We start from the raw sequence: 21,363 nt of genomic DNA, 5'->3' as shown, positions 1-21,363 counted from the left end.
ACACGAAGTACACGGCCGTATTAGCTTGAAATGTACCAAGAGAGGGAATATTTGAACGTTTTAACCCACTTTCGGACGAACGATGATGTCGACATTCCTATTAAAAAGCGCAACTCCAAGTACTATAAGAAAATCACGACTGATCTATCAAAAGTCTCTAACCTCATTCCCCCTGGTTCGGCCACTGTGGAGTTGCATTTTCCCCCGCAAAGTCGGCAACAAAGCGGTTGCCACTTTCGATTCTGTAACTCCTTCCCCCTATAGATGCCCCACAATCCGGACATCTCGTTATTTGATTGGCACCACCACAGTCAGCGATGAAGTAAGGATGCCCGTTGGGACATGCGTACCAGTGCCCAGCAGCAGCCCCTAGCACTCCTCGTTCGCTCTGCATCGCCCTGTTGATCTCTTGACGATCTTGGAGAGTCAACTCCCTCGAGGCGGCTATGAACCTTTCCTTGACCCTAGCCACCAGCTCCAACTGGGCTTTGATGATGTTACCGTATCTGATAACGACTCGAATGAAGTACGGCGTGGAAAACTATGCACATGATCAACTACGTATGTTGGCTGCAATACGAAAATTCTGAGGAGATTTACGAAAATTCTTATACGTAAGCTTCTATTATCAAGGAAACTTCTGAGCTCAGCTGAGAAAAGTGAACATATAATTCAACATGAGTGAGCCCACTCAACGACGCTCACAAATGCATCTCAATCCTGACCTCTCTCGCAGTCTACCGACCCACCTTGGAGCGGTGAATATCGGCTCTCTGCATACCGGACACGCCCTCAGCTGAATGGCCTGGTGCTCTCCACGAGTAGGATTATACTTCATATATCTAAACACACATATAAAATTACAATCAACCAAAATCTTCGCGGTGCGAAGATACGCCGCAAGGCTACTTACTGGTCCAGACCGTCCAAGTAGAAGGTGTGACCGCATTCTGGTAGAGTGTAGACCCTACCCCCAGTCGCCACCGCCGAGCCAATGTCCTCAAAGGAGATACCACATGCCACATCATGGTAACAGACCGGGCACAGGGGACAGGGCTCACCACACAATCCCTGGCACGCATGCCCACACTCCAACTCCCGTTCACATGGATGATCGCATCTAGGACGGTCACAAGGCTGATAACACAGCTTCGTGCACTCGTAATGTGAGCACTTCCACAGGCACTTCTCTCGACAGGGCACGCAGAGCTCATTACAGGGCTTGCCACAGGTATACCCATGCAGACACTGGAGGCCACATTCCTCCCTACACAGACGCGTATGAGGTTGCCCACACTTCTCCTCACAGTAGTGACCACAAGCCAGCGTCTCCTCACAGGCTTCCTCACACTGGACCCCTTCATGGGAATGTGGAGGATAACACCTTTTCGGGCACACGTGACCACAGGTGAGCTCCTGTTCGCACCGTTGACCACATCTAGGAACATCATGGCACTTCTGAGTGACTTCATGACCACAAGCTTCAACTCGGACTTTCTTAGTGAACTCACAGAGCAGCTCCGTGACGGGCCTCTGAGACTTGAAGCAGGAGGTGGCCAAAGGATGCCCACATGGGAGCTCCACCGTCACCGCTCTATGGCATCTCAACTCGACCTCATCCTCGCGATAGTGACACCTCACATTCTTCGTGTGGCCACAGCTCAACCTCGCAAGCACCAGAGCCGAGCAAGGGGTCGGACAGGGGTCCTCTGGGGTCGAGCCGGCCCTAGTGCATTCCCAACAGAGATGGCTACATCTATGGCCACACCCTGCCGGCCTCGCCCTGTCACAAGGCTTATCACAGCAAACTTGAGCGTGGTCAAACACATGGCAGTTCAGCGGACACCTATGACCACAGCGGTCCAGCAAGCGACGGCAGGGGAGTCGACAGCCACCATCCTTTACATGCAGGAAATCCTCCGGCCTGGCAACTTGTTCAAACTGGTCTGGATGCACTCGACACTGCAGTGTCAACGCCGGTCCAATTCGCGCCTGAGCCCTCAGCCGAGCTACGATGACTTCCCAGTTGGCCTCGTTCTCGAACATCTCCGCGTTTCCCAGTATATACATACCCTCCTTTGCCCGTGACATAGCCACAATAACGCGGTTTTCAATGCCAGTGAAGCCCACCTTCCGGGCCTTATTAGACCTCACCAAAGAGAGTATAACAACCTTATTCTCCTCCCCTTGGTAGTCGTCAATGGTCACCACACGGGCGCCCGCCTTCACACCATCAGCGCTCCTCTTCAGATCTCCATCGAGGTAACTCCTAATGAGCCTCTTCTGCCCAATATACGGAGTGAGCAACGTGATATCCTCAGCGTTGTACTGCTGTGTTCGGACCAAGTACGACGCCAACCTTGCGGCAAACCTAGCCTCAAAGTCGTTGCGTTTCGAGGTCCCCTCAAAGGCTTGCTCCTTCTCCCGATGATCCACGAAATACACATCAGTCGCCACGCCTCCGACTCGGTCATAGCCCTTCACCCTGTCATGGTCCGTCAAGCCGTCCACGTAGAAGTGCTTCACCAACTGACTCACCTCTGGCCGCATTCTCAGCTGCGTGTTCAACCTTGCAAAGGGAACACCAACGTTGATAAGCCTTTCAAAGAGGGAGATGTCGAAATGATTCTTCTTGGTCAGGTCATAGACATTCACTTTCGGCCTCAACTGCTGATGGTCGCCAATCATAACCAAATGCTGCAAATTCGGCGACGACAAACTCGCGACGAGCTGACACTCCAAGAGCTCCCCCGCCTCCTCAATGACCACCACCCTCGGGCCCAGCCTATGCAGGAGGTCTCTATTCAACGCCGCGTACGTGCTGGTCATCCCAACGAGCTTAGCTCCCCGACACGCCCGTAGAGCCAGAGCCTTCCTCTGCTGTGCATACGACTTAGCCATATCCCGTCCGTCTGCATACAGCTGATGTAGTCTTGCCTTCATCGGGCCTTCCAGTGCCGCTCCTACAGCCTCCAAAACCCCTCTCTTATCACGACGACTCCCTCCACGAACAGCTTTCTTGCCAGCCTCATGCACACCATTATGGCACGCAGCAGCAACGATCTTAGCATTCAAAGACTCTTCCAATTTCGACCGTATCCGTCTCTGCAAAACCACAGCCATCGAGAAGTCGCTCCTCCACTCCTTACTGATCCTCACATTATCACAGTCGTCATACAGAGGCCGGTCCATCGCGCCCTCCTCTACTGGTGCCACCACCCCATCTTGCTCATCTTGCATTTCCTCAACGCCACCCAACTCATCGAACTGACGCTCTCCTTCAATCAACTGTATTCTATCCAGATCGATTTCCTCGCCTTCCTCGCCATCCCCGTCCTCCTCCTCCGGCTCCGGTATGGCATGCTCGAACAGCCTCCTCACCTCTTTGTCGGCACCAGTGACCATCATCTTCATCAATCCTCGACGAACCTCCTCTGGTAAAGACCCAAACGTACGTTGACGGGAGTACCCACCGGGAGCCCAAAAGCGATTAGCAGTTCTAACACGGCGACTGTGGTTGTCCATTTTGATTCCCCAACGTTGCATCAACTCCTTCTCTCGGTGGGCCAGATCTTCCTCCTCGTTCGAGAGCCACGCTCTCAACGCCATCAGCGCAAATTCAGCTGCGTGGAAACCCAATTTTGCAAAACTCGTTTTCCACCCTGGGGGCCTTAGGATCTTCCGGAATAGACTCAACGGTATATAGGCGAGAGCGCACAGCTGCTGGGCATCTCCTCCTTGGTAGAGGGCCACGACAGAATTCAAAGTCTGGCGAATGCCAAACAACTTGTCGCGGAATTTCTTCCGTTTTTGGTATTCATCTCGGGTCTCTTTAGACTTGAACCGAGGATGGCATCGCTGTAGCTCCTCATTCTCCGTCTGCGATCGGCCACCGAATCGCACTATCTTACCTTCCATGTAGGGCAGGAGGTCGACAAGGAACTGGTCTAAGGCATGGTTGGTGAGAGTCACCGCTAATATCGGCTCCTCGTAGTGCTTGAAGTCCAACACTCCCCTCGCGATTCGGGCAAACTTCACTCCAAGGTAGCTCTTGCCAGTACCGGGAGGACCTGAGATGACCGATCAAGAAGTAGAGCATCCAACACTCATCAGCTGCTCACCCTGCACAATCGCCACCGGAGTCTTCAGGATGTGTTTCAAGGCCTCCTGCTGAGCTGCATCCAACTCGATAGGCTTGCCAGTGAGCTTCGGCCAGGGCTTCAGCGGGTCACCCACGACCGTGCCCTCTCCAGCTCCCACGTACAGCGGTGACAGGTCCACCTTCGATCCCATCTGGTACGGCGGTGGATCGACACTGGGCTCAACCGTGCCGAGCACAGCAGGCAATAGAGGCATGCCACGCAGTAGATCCTCATTGCGCAAGAAGTCGAATACGGGGCGCTTGGCCATGAAGTAGTCGGGGCTCTCCAGCATGCAGTATTCGGCGTCAAACTGGAAACGGCGAAAATTGTCATCGTCGAAGGACAGACCAACCGTGCCGCTATTAGAGCGCATACCACCTGTTCGGCGTAGGTCGAAGTTCTCGACAGTAGCATATACCAACGACTCCGAGTCAGGCTCGCCAAAGGGGGTGCCGGTAGACGTCCTGAAGAGGACCACCAGAGAGCCGTAGATGAGATGACTGCCAAGAGTGAAGTCGACTGGTCGAGGGCAGACGAAGCGGACTTGGATGAAGGCCTCAGTGGTACCAGACACCCCGAACGGCTGCCTTAACGCCGTCACATGACTGTAGCACATCGCCTTTGGAGGAATACCAGAATCAGTCACCAAACCTAAAGAGTGGACCAAGGCCTCCTTCAGCGGCACCAGAAACTCCTGTCGCAAACAGTAGTAGTGAGTAGCTCTGTACAAGAGCACTTCAGCTGGGCTAGAAGACCCCCATTTTTCTGCCTCGCGGTTCTTCAGCTTCCTCAGAGCCTCCAACTGCCCCCCGTCATCAGTGATCTCGGCCAGAGATGGCATGAGACGCTCTTCCATCATAAGCGCCTCGTAGAGCTCCTCCTCATCCGAATTCAGCTCGGCTGGGTGCCTGCGGTCACGACTCGCCTTGAAATTCCTCAACGCCCCACCGCTCTTATAAAATTGAATTTGCCTCAGATGAACCTCAGTAAGCTCCTCTGTGCAAGCCAGGACCTCAGCGCGGCTCGCCAACAACTCTACCGGGATTAGCGCTGCTGCCACCGGGTCGACCCTCCCCACCTCCACCAGCACGCGCATACAGCTGACCAACCCTATTGGTGACATAAGCTGGCTCACAAACGGCGGTATTGACATAATCACATTAGCGCTCAGGCTTCTTATGACTTCTTCGTACGCGCCTTTGTCGAATGCAACAGCGCATCTGCCCAATACTTCAAATAAAATCCGCAGTTCCGCATGGGCAAGTTCACGAATGAAAGTATTGAGCTTGTCTCGGAGATCATGGACCTTTCCCAGCACCACATCGGTGTTCTTATGCTTGTTTATGCTCCTCAAGAAGCGATTGGCGTCGGTCAAGGAGTTGATGACATCTTTCTCGGGAACAGGCTTACTCTCCTTCGACGGCTCGTGAGAGAAGCGACAGGACTCCCCATTGCGGCAGTTGCCTCGGCCGTAGAAGTGACATGATGGCGCCATCGACAGAGCTGACAAGTCCGCTGAGCCTTCCTTTATTGATTAGGTTCGAGTACCCAGACGTATTGAATGCAAGTGACGTCGCCATTTCTTGACCACAATTTGCACGCATGCACGAATCGCATACTAATCGAAACCTCTACCCGTCTATCACTAGCTCTACTCCCCAATGAAGTTATTCGATCCTGTCGAACCGATCATCCCCGAAATTAAGTAGGATTAGCTCGACACAACATGCTTAAGAAATTGGTTCAGCTTTTGGGGTCGACCACCCATACTTTAGCATACTTTTACCATAGAATCGATCGGAATACATCATTAAACTCATCCTCAAAGCAGCCCTACTGGTCCAAGCGACCTCCACCTACTGATGATATTCCTACCGAGGCGGGACGGTGCCAAGAGTCCCCCAACACAGCATCGACTCAACTCTGTCGTTGGCCATTGAATAGGGTGGGCAGAGTAGCTCGGTGGCGACTCGAGTAAATGTAGCTCAGCAGGGGATACTACTCTGAGGGAGGAGTGAAATCAGGTGGTCCGTATGCGGTACGGCATAGCGGCCCCACCCAGACGAATCCATTGTACTGAGGGGGTGTGGCATAGCTGCCCCGTTCACAGGAACTGACTGCATATCTTTGGGGTTGTGGCATAGCCACCCCACTCAGAGGAATCCATTGTACTAAGGCACATCTTGGGGTTGTGGCATGGCCACCCCACTCCGAGGAATCCATTGTACTAAGGCATATCTCGGAGCTGTGGCATAGCCGACCCAACTGAAGTGATCGATTAAAGCACCCAACACTACCTCCTCCCACCGTATTATTAATTAACAAATATACCAACACCACAATACGATGACGACGATGATAGCAGCAGCAGCCATCATCAACACGATGCAGGGACTGTTAGTGATGACAGTCAAATAGCATGCTAAGGGGGAGGGGACACATTGAGACTGTAAGTGATAATGATGCTAACCAACACCACTCCGTTGGATACATCATTTCCCACCTTGTCTTCACCGTATGTGGCAAGGCTCAGTAGTACTTCTAAGTATATTGTTCAAGCGTATATCGTAATCCCACTACTGATGCAAGCTTGTATTCTGTACTAACCTTCTATTTCCCTATGGCCGACTCCGCCTTGTGCACCTCTAAATGACCGAACTCTAGTTGATCTATCTACATAACTGTCTCAGTCAATATACTAAACCAGAACCTTCTAGAACGACAAGCCCTCTGAAACAATGAGGCTCCTCAGAGGATTTGATACACTGGAGCGCGAGCGGTGTTCCCGAGAGATAATATCAGTTTACTAAACTGAATGAGTAGAAAACTGTCTCAATGTACTCTCCCCTATCATCCCACCTCGCATAAATGAATCAAGCTACTCAGGAACAATCCATTACTATCGTGTAGTCGACAATGCATCTCTCTGAGTCAGCTTCACATGGCTTCGTCTACTCATAAGCCACTATTGCTACTCCACTGCCGCCCTCCTCTCCGATAATATACAACAAGGATCTTCAAATCAGCGGCGATGGCCTCTGGAAACAACAGATCCCCGATATTCCTGTGCCGAGTCTCGCAGGCTGCGAGTGGCAGCAATCAGGGACGCCTATCACAACGACGATACCGGTTTGAGATGCCAGGACAAGGTCCGGCAGCAGACCTATGAGCTCCCACCAGCCATCTACTCTAAGCTGGCATCAATCGCCCATCCTCACGTATATTGAATACTTGAACGACTCTATTGTGTTTAACCGACATAGCCACAGGAAGTTGACCATTTGCCGTGTCCTTTCTCTTTCGGCGCCTCTCGACTCAAGTTCGGGTACTTGCCTTGGATGTCCCTGAGATTGAATGGTCCGAGATGACCATCATTCGGGGTCCTACCGTATGTTAGCAGGTTGTGTTCGCACATCAGAGTATCCGCTGAAGCACCATGGATGATACCTGCCCACTCTGACATCGCCAAACAGCTGTCAACTAGGGGGTACATGAAACGCAGTTTCCGTCCGTCTCTGCAGACAAGCGGAGTGCCTTTAACTATAGCTCCTTTGCATTCTCTGCAACTCCATCCGTTGCGACATGCCACACCTGTTGATATCGTCCAGTACTCGTCAGTATCGTTTTGAGATGCCATTCTGAGTCGTATCAATTCATCAGCTGGAGACAGTTGTCGGGCCAAACGTGTCTACGTTTCCTATTCAATTTGATTCCCACTTACTATTACTTTATTCCCACGTTTACTATTCCCACTTCTTTGAAAAATGCATTCTTTAGATATCTATCGGCTGTTTATGATGAATCAAAGTTCTGATGAAATAGCTGGACAATATCAAAACTCAGTACACAGGTTAATTGCGAAATCCAAAGAAGGACGAGATCCAGAAATAAATTCGCTTCGTATAACACCCTTACATCAACCCGAGCATCCGGTCGATCCGTCGAGTTTCAAACAGGTGTTGTCTGGCTCGATCTGGTTTTCACCTTGGATTTTCTACTTTACCACAAGAAACACACCGACTACTATCAATGATGTAAGTTTTGACAACACCAAAGAGGATGTACTGGTGTAGGGAGATCATCAGAGTTGGGCCAATTTATAAGCCATTTCCCAAGAGAAATTGAAGAAGAATCCATCGCTCACTCGCAACATTGGCGATAAATTGTTATCGATCAGTTGGGCGTGCGCTACTTTAACCGCTTATTCTGTCGCCTGAGATGAAACTCTTCATTTTTCAGCGGAAGTCGCTAGAAGGATACGTTAGAAGATTTCGGCCGGTGCACTAGAGTAGAAAAACGAAATCATATATTCTTCGTTATTAAGAAAAGTCTCAATCTGACCTTAGCGGGACTGGGCGTCTCTCGATCTGGACTTCAGACATCCTTGTGTGTTCACCCCAGTCCAAGGACTAATGCTTCTCGGTCGCAACTTTCGACGCACTGAGGTTCACCATAACAACAACAACACTACTTCTTCCAGTAAAACTTCAAGTGAAGAAAACGAAACCATTGCCGGCTCCGGTGAGAACAGCTCGATACGTTTCTGCTGCTATTCGAATGGTGTGTCTCGTCTTGCGGACTCAATGCAGATCTAAGTTCACCCAAATCAGAGGCCTCACCGGTGCGCTCCCGTCAAGCCGCCCATCGCCACCTCCGCAGTAGTCCCTACTCAGTAGACTACGTCCAGACTGCTAACGTCTCTGAGGGTCGCCATGGTCGGGAAATGGGCGGCCAGATCAAACTACTGACCAACGTCGTGAGTATCAACTACTCTTCGTCGCATTCACTTGACATTCGCATAGCAGGTTGGATCAGTGGTGCGTGCGCCAGCGCAGCCACTCGCCGTCTCTAAGGGGGGAATGTTGACCCAACGCTTCCCAGAGATAGTCTCAATGACTTCTCCTATTTCAGCCTACTTGGTCTTTTCGCTTTCCTGCGGCGATGTCGAAGTAAGTCCTCTCAAACTCGATACGGTCCATCGTGGACGCTTGAGCGCTCAGATAAGTACACTGCACAAATTCGCCGACTTATCGTCGTTGGACACTCTCCTTGGCGACGCCGACACCAACGATTCTGACCTAATGCGACTGCTAGAGACTGACCTGGCATTCGTCCTTCAACCAGCGGGTTCAGCTTTGAGACACTTGCCTGTGAAGGGCCCTAAGGATGCTGATCCAGTCGCTAAGGCGTTTGGTAAGGAAGCTTGCTCGATGCGAAAGTAGGGCTAGTCTTGACAGCTGAGTACCACAACGAATATCGCAGGTACACTCATCCCGTTAGCGGAGCGAAGGTCGTTGATTTATGTATTGATATATTCAGCATGCGTATCGTTAAGTACCTATTCTCAAAGTTGGCGTTTTCTAAGGGACGCCAGACTGATATTTTCGTCACCGATTTCACTAAGCGAACGTGCCTATGTGCCTTTCGTCTCGAGGCCACTGACTCTCTACTTACGGTCGCATCGAGTTAGCATAATTCGCTGTTTTCGTTGATATGTAGCATTGAGTTGCATATATTGATGATTATTGCCCATACCACTCCTTTCGCACATCTCAACCCAAGTGCTGTATTATCCGACGTCTGATCTCGCAATTAGTGTATCGTTCATCTCAGCGTCCATACATGTACTGAATACATTTAAGCCGTCAGTGGTTCGATAAGCCCTGGCGCGTCGACTCTCATGACTCTTGCGTTTATAGTCGCCAAGTGCTAACCTTCTGATGGGGACTGTGTTGAAGGGGGAGTGGTAGCTAATTAATTGATTATTTGATCGCTGTTCATCACGATTGTCCTTTCTCGGTAAGAGTTATTATTTTGCGTCAATCGGCTCGTCTGGTTGGAGTGAACTTCTAGCTTCGTTGTTCATGCTAAATACTAAGTATTTCGTTCGCCTGGCGTCGGCCACTTCGAGTAAGCTTGCGGGCTCTCGTGAACTACACAAACTACTAGGAATGTGCACTGACACTGTATTGTCCGACCATGAGCGGCCCTTCGAGGGTAACCTCATCTGGTCACGTCATGGTTACGATATGCAACACGAAAAGGTTGACTTCACGCTGGCTCCAGAGCACTTCGTTGTTCGAGAAATACCACTGGAAAGCAACGGCACACCGATCGAGCTGGAAAAAAATCTTTGCGAGTATATTTTACCACATAGTTTGGGACATGAAGTTAACTCGGCGCCCTATGTGCGACTAACTTTACACAAGACGAAGATTGAAACGGATACTTGTATTAGAATCATGTCAGAAGTCGCCAAATGCGATCCAGCAGTGATCACCTATGCTGGTCGCAAGGACAAAGGCGCTGACACTATGCAGTATATAACACTACCACAAGTTCACTTTCAGAATTTGTTTTTCGCATCAAGACGAGGAGAAGCTCTTCCGTTTGAACTAGGAGATCCAGTGGGAGTACGAGCGCCTCTCACATGGGGAGCGTTAGAAGGCAATCACTTCAAGTTGACATTTGTAGGACAGCCGAGGATTGTCGGCAACTCTAAACACGATGAGGTTCTCACCAAGATCAGAGACTCGGGTTTCGTCAATTTTTTTGGTTTGCAACGCTTTGGTGCTCCTCGTTTTAACTCTCCTGTAGTCGGTCGCTACTTGGAAAACGGGGAGCCGCTTGAAGCTGTTGTTGCGATGCTTATCGGCCTCTGCCCTAAAGGCCGTGAATGGACTGCACTTAAGCTCACCAACGGTGCCATTCGTAGTGTTTATGAATCTCTGAGTAGTGGTTATGAAGGTCACGAAATGCGACTGCTTCTCGCGAGAGCTGCAAAGCAAGAGGACGTCGACTGGCAAAGGGCGATCAGCCCTCGGCAATGGTCAACTTACGTTCACGCTTGGCACAGCCTTCTGTGGAACTACATGGTCCAGTTCAGAGTGAATGAGTTCGGCACCAACCCTATCGAGGGAGATATGGTTATCAACGGTCCTGGTGGATCTGTCCATCACTTTCCCCCCTACATTTGGGATGGACAGAAGCAGAGCTCAGTCGCTTGTCATGTGTGTCTCCCACTGCCGGTGAACAGTTGCTTGAAACCTGAGAATAAGACCGGCGAGTTTCTTGATAAACTCATGAGGGAATTCAACATTTCCTCTTCTAACGGTAAAGGCAACTCAGCAAAAGAGGCTAGGGAGGTTCTTGTTCGACCCACTGGCTTGAAATGGACAAGGCCGCAGAAAGACGCTCTCGAAGTCAGCTTTTCCCTACCACCTGGGTGCTTCGCCACAGCTCTCGTACGTGAATGGTTGGGCCATAATTTCTATCAGCCATCCGTGGGGCATGACGGTCTACTACTGCCTAGTGAATGCGAAGAGGAGCTGAGACGTATATGGAGAAAGATAGCATATATCACTGATGAGATCGTATGATGATCATCATTTTGTTTCTGTGCTTGCTCTTTGTTGTTGTGTGTTAGTGAGCAAAACTCAGCGCCAGTATCGCTCGGGTCTATTCACAGCTGTACGTATTCATGTATATTGGAAATTGTATAGCCATGGCTCTATTAGTATGTGTGCAACATCCCTACATGGTGTCGTTGTCAACCGCAACGGTTGCCCCTTGGTTCACGAATAGACGATCGAGTTCTTATCTTTGGTTAAGCTATATCTGTCCAGTCTTGGAGGAGTTGTGTTATCATGTTGGAATACGAGGCTGGTTATGGTGACGACTTCCTTGCCGAGTCCTCTGCATACGGTGGAGCATCTCAGCAGACGTCAATGACACTCTTCATGACCAAGTGATTGTGTCGCTGTCCCCTTCTTACACTAATTTGTTTATCTCTTAGACTTGTTCTCCTATCCTATAGTGTCACGCTAGATATGAGGTTCATCAGTGTTGGAGGAATATATGTTCGCTTTCCTCATCGCAGTTTGAGAATTCCATTCATAATTATAAAAAATTTTTCACCAATCACAGAAAAGAAATTTCCCGAAATTTCCTCAGAATTTTCCACTATTGTCACCAACACATGTAGTTGAGCATTTCCATATTTTCTTCAATGCTGTCTGGAGATGTCTTGGAAAGTTTATCAGTTTTAGCAGCAATACTGGTGAAAGTTCTTGTGCTTGCGTGCCACAACACTCCTTGCGCATGCGTGCTGGTCTACTCCGTGAACTTCATCATTTCCACTACGGTATAATCGTCGTTATTTCATCATACACTCCCAGGGCGGTGTAATTTACATATGTGTTGGTGACAATATCAAAACTATGAGGAAATTTCTCTACACTTTTCTCTTCCGATTCGTGTATAAACTCCCGTGATTAGTGAGGTAATTTTCGACCTCAGCTGAGGAAAGTGCGAAAATATTTTGCAGCATTTATGGCCGGCGCCGCGGCCTCCTATGAAACGAGGCATTACGCAACCCAGCCGACCAAGCGAGAGCTGCGAGATCTTGCCGGAGGAAACGTTATAGTAGCAGACATACTCAATAGAATCCAATACGATTTCGAAACTGGAAGCGCGGCATTTGGGAAGATTCGCAAAGAGCTCACCGTAGATCAACAGCAGAGTCGTTTCACTGTAAGGGAGTGCGGAAAAAATGCACATTGTCAACTACATATGTTGGTGCTAAAATGGAAATTCTGAGAGGAAATTTCGGGAAATACTCAACTACTTTTCACTCGGATTTGTATATTAACTTCTATAAATAGTGAGGAAACTTCTAATATCAGTTGAGGAAAGCAAACGCATATACTCCTACACTGCTCGACTATGCACTGAATCGATCGATATTATTGTGTCTATCTACCACCTGCAGAGATTAACTTAGTGTAGAAATCAAAAATATGGAGCGTGTACCTGTGGAGGTGGTAGGTAGAAACATCAATCGAATATTCATAATAGGTGCTAATGGACAATCCTCGAAAGAAGAAGTTGTGTTGGTATTGGACTTGGGGGAAGCCCTGTCTTTACGGCGGTCACTGCAAGTAACAGTGTGGAGGAATATATGCGCATGTTTTGGTAAAAAATTTTTTTCTGTGGAAAAGAATTTCCTAAAATTTTGGGCAAATTCTTATTGTTTTCTATACCGATTTTTCACGTGAACTTCCATAGTTAGTGAAAAAACTTTTGAGCTCAGCTAAGAAAAGCAAACATATATTCGAGAACCCTGCAGCGCTGTTGTATATTTCTAACTACACTCTGGAATTCGTAGTCTCGAATTTTCTCTATGGTTAAAGTAGATACGATCACTCCAAGTTGCGATTGGAAATAATGTCCCACGCAGCCGTACTTCCAAAGAGTGGCGGATCGATGACAGCTCTTGAGAGGTTTATGCAACCGCTCCAGCGTCAATTAATTTACTCTTACTAGGCACCCTATAGAGGACTACCTCAATGCTGATGTTGCTGATCTGTCTTCCATTAGTTTTGTGGAATACGATAAGAAAATCGTGTGGGCGCGTGATGGTGGTAATGCATGTGTGGGAAAACATACACATATGATGATAAAAGTTATGAGAGAAATTTTGGAAATTTTCATTGCTTTCTGTACATTTCTACCCAAATTCGTATACACAAACTCCTATAATTAGTGAGGAAACTCCTACGCTCAGCTGAGGAAAGCGAACATATATTCCTCCAAAACTGGAGTTTCACCCGTGAAGTGACGTAAAACTCGGTAAAAAACGCGATATTCGCGGTAATATGCAGTAGTCGTGAAATGTATTATCACTAGGGTGGTGAAACTCCACTGATTTCAGGCGAGTCCAGCGCCGCGTTATGGAACCACTTCGCTGCCTTGTTCACGTCTCGTCGAGAGCGGCGATTAAAAAGGAGTCTTATGGGAGCATCCAATGGATGTAATATCTCCCGAAGAACTGATCGTAGCTGTAGTCAGTACTGTAAACCATAATTCCGTCTGAAGATGATATTGGTTTTATAACGACGAATAAACAGTGTTGGAAAATATGCACATGGTCAACTACGTGTGTTGGTGACAATGAGGAACTCTACTTCGAGGTCGATTCTCGTTAAAGTTTCACGATCCGTTTTACGCGAAGTGGCGTAAAACTCTGTGAAAAACGCGACATTCGCGGTGAAATGCAGTAGTCGTGAAATATGTTTTTCACTAGTGTTTTTCATATCACTAAGGTGAAACTCCATTAATTTCGGAAAATTCCGCATATTTTTTTCTCATTTGCATATCCAAATTTATACTGATTCTATTCTGCCCTCACCATAGGTCTCCCATCCCCCTCTAGTCGATCTCACCCGAGCAGTGCCAACGCCCCCACTTCCCAGATTGTCACTAACCTCGAGCGTGCTATGGCTGATATGTGCCCTGACACTTGGGTGGCCATAATGGCCTTCCTCACCCCTGTAGAGGCTCTTCACACTGCTGTTGCCCTGGCAAGCTCTAAGTAGGCGTCTTAGCATCATAATGGAGTTTCATATATTCAATTCCGAGTGAAATATCAAACTTCGACGCCAATGCGTGTCACCAGGGTGAGACTTTATCTGTGGAGTTTCACGAGCCGTGATATGAAAAACACTGGTGAAAAATATATTTCACGACTACTGCATATCACCGCGAATATCATCGCGTTTTCACAGAGTATTACCCCACTTTGCGTATGACGACATCTTTTAGATATCAAATTCAGCGAATAGAAAAATTTTAATTTGACTTCCATAATATCAAAAAGAGTTTTCACTTTCACGGAATGAAAGTTAAAATTCGAAATGGAAGTTCGTTTTTCGTAGACCACTCGGAAATGCAAGTTTGAATTCGTAAACCCTATTTACGAATTCGAAAAAAACAAGACTAATTTCGATCAACGAAATTTCACCTTAATTCTATTAGAAAACTTGTTTAATCGCCTACGCGCCACATAAGCTTTCGGTGCTGGTCGTAGCTACGTTATTGTCATTGACATAGGAATCTGCGGTTAGGTATACGGGGGTTGAGACCTGTAACGGAGCAGTGAATGCATCAACGGGAGGTAGGCTCCTTGTGGTCGTCTAGTTGCCGATGTGTCTAAGGGCATTTTTATCATAAATTTTCACGCCTACACACATAGTTGACCATGATCATATTTTCACGTTGAACGGGTGAAAACTTCATTGTTGTTGTTATTACCTTTCCCGATACATCACCTTATTAGGCTTGTTGGATCCTCGAGTGCTGACGAGTATGATAGAAAACTTCTGGCCTCCAGCCGCTCTGTTGCAGAGAAATCATCAAAAAGGAACTGCAATTTCGTCGCTATCCCCAGAGCTAATACGAGTAAGTAAATGCTTCCCTCCTTGAAAGTGAACTGTGTTATGCTTTTGTTTTCTGTTCTAGTTCAGAGATCTCACGAACGCTACTGTTTACGCCTATGCTGTGACTATAGGAGCTTTCGCAGAGTACCACAAGGTCTTCAGGAAATTCTCGGGTGAGTCTACTGCTGAAAATTACGGTATCTTACGCACAGCGAAGATTTTGAAGGATTTCATTTCATAATGGAATTGCATCGACATATTTTCTGTGATTTCAGCGGATTCCTCCTCGGCAGAGGCGGCTGAGGAGCCCTCCCGGCACGAGCGGTCATCTGAGGGTCTTGTCGCTCTTGATGCGGCCACTGGTCAATCTCGACCGACGAAAACTATGTGTATCAATCTAGGAAAGAGTGCAAGTTTCGAAAGGTAACAACATGTGCTGTTGTTATTGCTGTGAGTATTTCTTCAGTCCATCGAGTGAAGGCATTGGTTGCATTCGTCATAGTCGATCTATAGTAGCATGTACGGTTGGCAACTCTGAAATATTTGTCTTTCAACTGGATGGAGGTAACACAAGATCATTTATGAATTCGCCATTTGCTCGGCGTGTTGGCTGTCAAGACGGCTCTTATTTTTCATTCCTAGTAATAGGTCGCCTCCTTACAGTGTGAACGCAAACGACAAATATTCATCTCGAGATTGTGGTTGCTCTAAAGCGGTTTCAATGGTTTCTCGCGGTGTTGGAAAATATGTATGCTTTCTCCACCTGAACTCGAGAGTTTTCTCACTATATTATCGAAATTAGTACCCGATGTAGGGTGAAAATGTGGAAGATCCGAGAAGCACTCCCAAAAAGTTTCTCAGAGTCTTCTTATTGTCACCAACATTTTAGTACATATTTTCGCGTTATTTCCGATAGATTTGTTATTTTTTTCGTATTCTCAATCGTTATCAGGTAAGCGTGCCGCATCGACGTCAAAGCCTTGCAAACGGCAGTGTGAGCTCCTGGACATTCCTCCGATGAACTCATCATCAGCCCAGGACTTGCTCATTCACGCTGGTGAGTCGTCCCCTCTGCGAGTTCACCTCTCCTGGGTGGAAAAATATGCACATGGTCAACTACATACAGTGTATTCGATTTTAATCGTCCGAAACGGGAAGATGTTGTCACTCCGTTAACTCGACGATTATGCTGTTGACAATATAGGACATTCTGGGAAATTCCGGTACCCGAAGTCGTATGTAAACTTGTATAAGTAGTGAGGCAACTCCCGAGCTGAGCGAACATATATTCCTCCAACACCTCTACCGCTCAGGCGATGGTGTACTCTATTGGCGAGATCTCCACGATCCGAATCTGGGGATACTGGGCCGAGTCCCTCTCGGTCGCGCTGAGCATAGGGTACGTGTCAGCTCTCGTTGGTGTTCGAGTGAGACTCGTTTGATCACAGGAGGGCTCTTGGCTGGCGGGCCTGTCAATGGACATACCGAATCGTCAAGTCACGGTTGGTCGGAGCCCTGACCTGCCCATGGGGTACAGCCCATGTGTGGGCAGTATCGACATCTTTGATCTCGAGACGAGGGAGGTGATGCCCCAGAGGGCCTGGAGGGTATCTGACGATGAGGAGTTGTTCTCAGTTGGTGACTTCATGGGACCTCCCATGGGAGACCGGAGGGCTTGTTGCCCTCGACAGAGTGGATAACCCTGCGTATGTGGTTGCCTCTACGGAGAACTCTGTAGTCAGTGCCTGGGATGCGAGAATAGGAGGTGCTGGGAATCGAACCGGGGTCGTCCGTATCTTACACACGTCAGGGCGAGGTATAACGGTCGGTGAGCTCCTGGCTCCTCCAATGCCAAGAGCAATCGCCCAGAGGGGTCACCTAGTCGCTGTGGGGACCGCCTCAGCCGGAGCTGTCCTATTCGACGTCAGGAAGCCCGGCAGGGCCCTAGGTGAGCATCCTCCTCCTCTTCACGGTGTCCTATGGGGCTCCTCAGTGTCGGGGGTGGGTGGCCCTGGACTGCCCTGCTCCCACGTTGCTTTCTCGGCATCTACCTTCACCGCTTGGACCTCCACTAGCGAGGCTAATCTTGTAAGGGGTTGCTTGGTGTAGAGTGCCGTGCAGTGAGGTTGTCAGGCTTCGGTGTACGACTTGTCGCCAGCGCTCGTGCCCATCGTCGAGTTGGCGGAGTTACAACAAGAAGTGACTGCAGTGAGCCAACCAGCGAGGAGATCAGCCGCGGAAGAGTTCCCCTCGGTATGGTATGGATGGTGACTCGAGATGCTTTGGTGATTTTCCTCAGATGCCGGCGCCGAGTGGATCTCCTGTACTTTGCGTGCTTGGGGTGAGACGGCCGAAACATAGTGGGAAGGGCGGGATGAAACATGACTTGTGTATAGTGACAGATGTCAGTGATGAAAGCGTTGCTGATGGAAAACGAGAGATTAATGTTGGTGAGATCAGATTACCCTTCTGAGCCACATCATGACGAGTTCAGATGCATTATGTCCCGACAAGCCTCATTCTCCTCGTCATCATTCGATGCACGGAGATGGTTACACTCCTGGCCGTGTTAGAGGGGGGAGGCGAAGCGGCGCTCACACTGCGCATTATCGACAGACGAGATAATATTGCTCATGCTATATCCACTGCTTGCATTATTTTGGTACATTGGTTTCAACCGTCGTTTCTGAAGAGTAAATCAATGTCGTGTACCATAGTGAAGATAGTGTCTGAGAATTTACCCTTGCAGAAGGGAAGAGTTCTTCCAAGAGGCAGTCTCGGTCGGCTCTATCTGCCACTATAACAACAGACGAATTAAGCAGATAACTCGACACAGAGCCGATATACATTGGCTAGTATATCGAAGTAGCATCGTATGATAACCATGATGGAAATAATTTCCAAGTAAATACACTTCGGCATTTCTTTATTATGAAATAATCGTGTTAAACAGCAGTTACTTGATTTATTGCATTATTTTGCGTCGTTTTTCGCGTTATTTTGAATCACTTGGAATGATGAGGTCTAACAGATCTACTGCCAAACTAACCCAACACACACGTCAGAGAGGAAACTACTGACATCACCTGTCGCCGACAAAAAAAGGAAGAGCATTCATACAGCATTTTGAGAACAGAGAATTTCCACGTCATATTGGCGTGAGAAGGAAGATCAGATGAGAGGAAATCTGATTGTCACATCCAACTTTTCAAAAACCGAACCAACTAAAGAAACCACCACCAGGGGCCGCGGTCGTATTGGTCATGTTGGTGGGAACCTCCATGGTCCAGATAGGAACACCAGTTTTGGTGACAACAGCTGGACCTACAGTGGGCTCAACCTCGACGGTCGAGAACGTAGTGCCTGGCGCCGTCGTAGGCTGGCCTTGTCCTCCGAATCCTGGCATAGTCTGTGGAGTGGTCGTGTTGTATTCAGGAAGAGGCATAGTAGAGGGCTTGCTAGGGGCGATAGTAGGCTGAACCGGACCGACGGTGAAATGACACTCAAATGGTTCACCAACACAGTTGGGGTCAGACTGATAGCATAGACTGCCATCATACATCTTCAGTATACCGAAGCATACCGGAGGATCCTGCCACGACTTGCAATAAGAACCCCAGGCAGAATCCTTGCAACCAACGAGGCGGTCACAGACATCTTGACACGTGGTGAGGGGATACTCAGTACACTTCACGGGCTCCAGAGAGGTATCATCACAACCATCAGCACCTCCTGGCTGATAGCAGTAGGCGTTGCCTTTATGGTAGAGACCGAAGCACAGCCCGTTGTTTTTGCAGTAGGATTGATCACAACCTAGCGTCTGGTTGCATGCCATGCTGCACATATCCGTACCACCATCCTCGGAAGCAACAGCACTGAAAGACTTGCCGCTAAAGCCAAGAGTCGTGGCCAAGAGTGAACTAGTTAGAATCGCACGCATGAAAAAGAACAACTGCAGGACCACTTTCTGATATACTCATAGCCACGTTGTCATCCACTAAATTTCGAAATTCTGAAACGCCTAATATCGATCGTATCATTGTGATGGATAGGCTCACGCTATTGGAGTGGTCGCGCCATAATCACAATAATGGAGCTCCAGAAAATCGAAGCACTATACTTGCGCTGACACACATTTCGCGCTAGTAACAAAAACATACATTCATAATGGTGAAAATAGTCGACCTACCATTGCCTGGCTGTGGATCGCCGATTGCGAACGCTATCACAAAGAAGTTCCAAGTATCGACAAGGCCGCTGATCGTCTTCCACGAACGCTGTTAGAAAGGAATTTCCCTGATTTGTAAGGAAATTTCATTTGCAAGTTGTTATTAGAATACATCTTCCCGCGAGACACTCACTGTATGAAATGTCTACTTCGCGCGCTTCATTCAAGAAACGTGACTAACTATAGTAAAAACTACGAATTCAACACGATCGGACGACCAACATCTTGCAATCTGGGTGTGATGGAAAATGCATGCAAGTCCAAGGCATTATAGTATGTATGTCTACAACTTGTATAGCATTGTACGATCAATTGTTACCTATCTCCAGTCGGGTTAAACGGCGCTCTTACCCACTAGTATACTCACTTCAAACTCGACAAACTCATATTGACATTGTTTACTACACGTAGAATCACTAATGAATATTGGCAGATCGACTCAATAGAGCAATATTGAAAACAGTCTTGGATATTGGGCTCACCTTGTGTGAGGAGTCGTGATATTTCGAATGATGAAATTTCAACAGAGTGGATAGAAAATTGAAGTGAAGTATATTTATAGCAGCCTGATCATCGGCGGGACAGTATTTTCGACAGCGGAATCCTCAGTAGTCTCGACAGCGGAATCATCAGGAGTCTCGACAGCGGGAGCCTCAGTAGTCTCGACAGCGGAATCATCAGGAGTCTCGACAGCGGGAGCTTCAGTAGTCTCGACAGCGGGAGCCTCAGTAGTCTCGACAGCGGGAGCCTCAGTAGTCTCGACAGCGGGAGCCTCAGTAGTCTCGACAGCGGGAGCCTCAGTAGTCTCGACAGCGGGAGCCTCAGTGGTGTCACTGCATTCTATTGGCTCACCTTCGCAGTCGTCAAAATCGGAGTAACAAAGACTTTCCCCAGTATTGGCTATGCCGAAACATACTGACGGAGCCAACCAAGTCTTGCAGTAAGACCCGGAATCAGAATCCCGGCAAGGCCCGAACTCATTACAGATCTTCATGCATACTTCAGTAGTATCGACCGGAGCTCCAGTGGTCTCGGCAGGAGCCTCAGTGGTCTCGGCAGGAGCCTCAGTAGTTTCGACAGAAACCTCAGTGGTGTCGATTGGAGCCTCAGTGGTCTCGGCAGGAGCCTCAGTGGTCTCGGCAGGAACATCGGTAGTTTCGACAGGTGCCTCAGTGGTCTCGATCGGAGCCTCAGTGGTCTCGACAGGGACCTCAGTGGTCTCGACAGGGACCTCAGTGGTCTCGACAGGGACCTCAGTGGTCTCGACAGGGACCTCAGTGGTCTCGACAGGGACCTCAGTGGTCTCGATCGGAGGCTCAGTGGTCTCGACAGGAACCTCAGTGGTCTCGACAGGAACCTCAGTGGTCTCGACAGGAACCTCAGTGGTGTCGATTGGAGCCTCAGTGGTCTCGGCAGGAGCCTCAGTGGTCTCGGCAGGAACATCGGTAGTTTCGACAGGAGCCTCAGTGGTCTCGATCGGAGCCTCAGTGGTCTCGACAGGGACCTCAGTGGTCTCGACAGGGACCTCAGTGGTCTCGACAGGGACCTCAGTGGTCTCGACAGGGACCTCAGTGGTCTCGACAGGACCCTTAGTGGTCTCGATCGGAGGCTCAGTGGTCTCGACAGGAACCTCAGTGGTCTCGACAGGAACCTCAGTGGTCTCGACAGGAACCTCAGTGGTCTCGACAGGAGCCTCAGTGGTCTCGGCAGAAGCCTCAGCGGTCTCGGCAGGAACATCGGTAGTTTCGACAGGAGCCTCAGTGGTCTCGATCGGAGC

The 21,363-nt window shown here is 48.8% G+C and overlaps 6 protein-coding genes across 6 annotated transcripts in view; 3 read left to right on the top strand and 3 right to left on the bottom strand.

Moving 5' to 3' along the window:
- Positions 1–60: 60 nt before the first annotated feature.
- Pmar_PMAR011856 (NFX1-type zinc finger protein-containing protein, putative) lies at positions 61–5,637 on the bottom strand (the record flags this gene model as incomplete). Its single annotated transcript, XM_002773945.1, has 6 exons — positions 61–97; positions 351–506; positions 750–842; positions 914–3,499; positions 3,662–4,070; positions 4,122–5,637. The coding sequence occupies 6 exons, from the start codon at positions 5,635–5,637 to the stop codon at positions 61–63; spliced, it is 4,797 nt and encodes a 1,598-aa protein (XP_002773991.1).
- Positions 5,638–8,509: 2,872 nt separating this feature from the next.
- Positions 8,510–9,776, top strand: Pmar_PMAR011855 (hypothetical protein). The gene is made up of 5 exons (XM_002773944.1): positions 8,510–8,663; positions 8,753–8,898; positions 8,948–9,091; positions 9,143–9,360; positions 9,405–9,776. Exons 1-5 carry the CDS (start codon positions 8,555–8,557, stop codon positions 9,610–9,612), a joined length of 825 nt encoding a protein of 274 aa, XP_002773990.1. The 5' UTR covers positions 8,510–8,554; the 3' UTR covers positions 9,613–9,776.
- A 230-nt stretch (positions 9,777–10,006) lies between these two features.
- Pmar_PMAR011854 (tRNA pseudouridine synthase D, putative) lies at positions 10,007–11,521 on the top strand (the record flags this gene model as incomplete). Its single annotated transcript, XM_002773943.1, has 1 exon — positions 10,007–11,521. The coding sequence occupies one exon, from the start codon at positions 10,007–10,009 to the stop codon at positions 11,519–11,521; it is 1,515 nt and encodes a 504-aa protein (XP_002773989.1).
- Positions 11,522–11,788: 267 nt separating this feature from the next.
- On the top strand, positions 11,789–17,831 carry Pmar_PMAR011853 (hypothetical protein; the record flags this gene model as incomplete). The annotated part of the gene is made up of 19 exons (XM_002773942.1): positions 11,789–11,889; positions 12,446–12,674; positions 12,999–13,081; positions 13,467–13,564; positions 13,855–13,953; positions 14,337–14,514; positions 15,047–15,096; positions 15,259–15,380; positions 15,441–15,531; positions 15,634–15,781; positions 15,825–15,922; positions 16,311–16,415; positions 16,672–16,757; positions 16,807–16,941; positions 16,994–17,123; positions 17,169–17,306; positions 17,352–17,446; positions 17,492–17,611; positions 17,658–17,831. The coding sequence occupies 19 exons, from the start codon at positions 11,789–11,791 to the stop codon at positions 17,829–17,831; spliced, it is 2,280 nt and encodes a 759-aa protein (XP_002773988.1).
- A 735-nt stretch (positions 17,832–18,566) lies between these two features.
- On the bottom strand, positions 18,567–19,298 carry Pmar_PMAR011852 (hypothetical protein; the record flags this gene model as incomplete). The annotated part of the gene is made up of 1 exon (XM_002773941.1): positions 18,567–19,298. The coding sequence occupies one exon, from the start codon at positions 19,296–19,298 to the stop codon at positions 18,567–18,569; it is 732 nt and encodes a 243-aa protein (XP_002773987.1).
- An 844-nt stretch (positions 19,299–20,142) lies between these two features.
- Positions 20,143–21,363, bottom strand: part of Pmar_PMAR011851 (hypothetical protein) — a gene marked incomplete at both ends in the record, with an annotated part of 2,361 nt that continues 1,140 nt past the window's right edge. Inside the window, one exon of the mRNA XM_002773940.1 lies at positions 20,143–21,342. Within this exon, the coding sequence (XP_002773986.1) occupies positions 20,143–21,342 (1,200 nt within the window). The remainder of the gene's footprint in view (positions 21,343–21,363) is intronic.

This window comes from Perkinsus marinus (assembly GCF_000006405.1).
Source record: "Perkinsus marinus ATCC 50983 genomic scaffold scf_1104296958712, whole genome shotgun sequence".
Taxonomy (NCBI): domain Eukaryota; phylum Perkinsozoa; order Perkinsida; family Perkinsidae; genus Perkinsus; species Perkinsus marinus.
The sequence above is the reverse complement of the archived record's forward strand: the minus strand, read 5'-3'. Positions and strand labels throughout refer to the sequence as shown.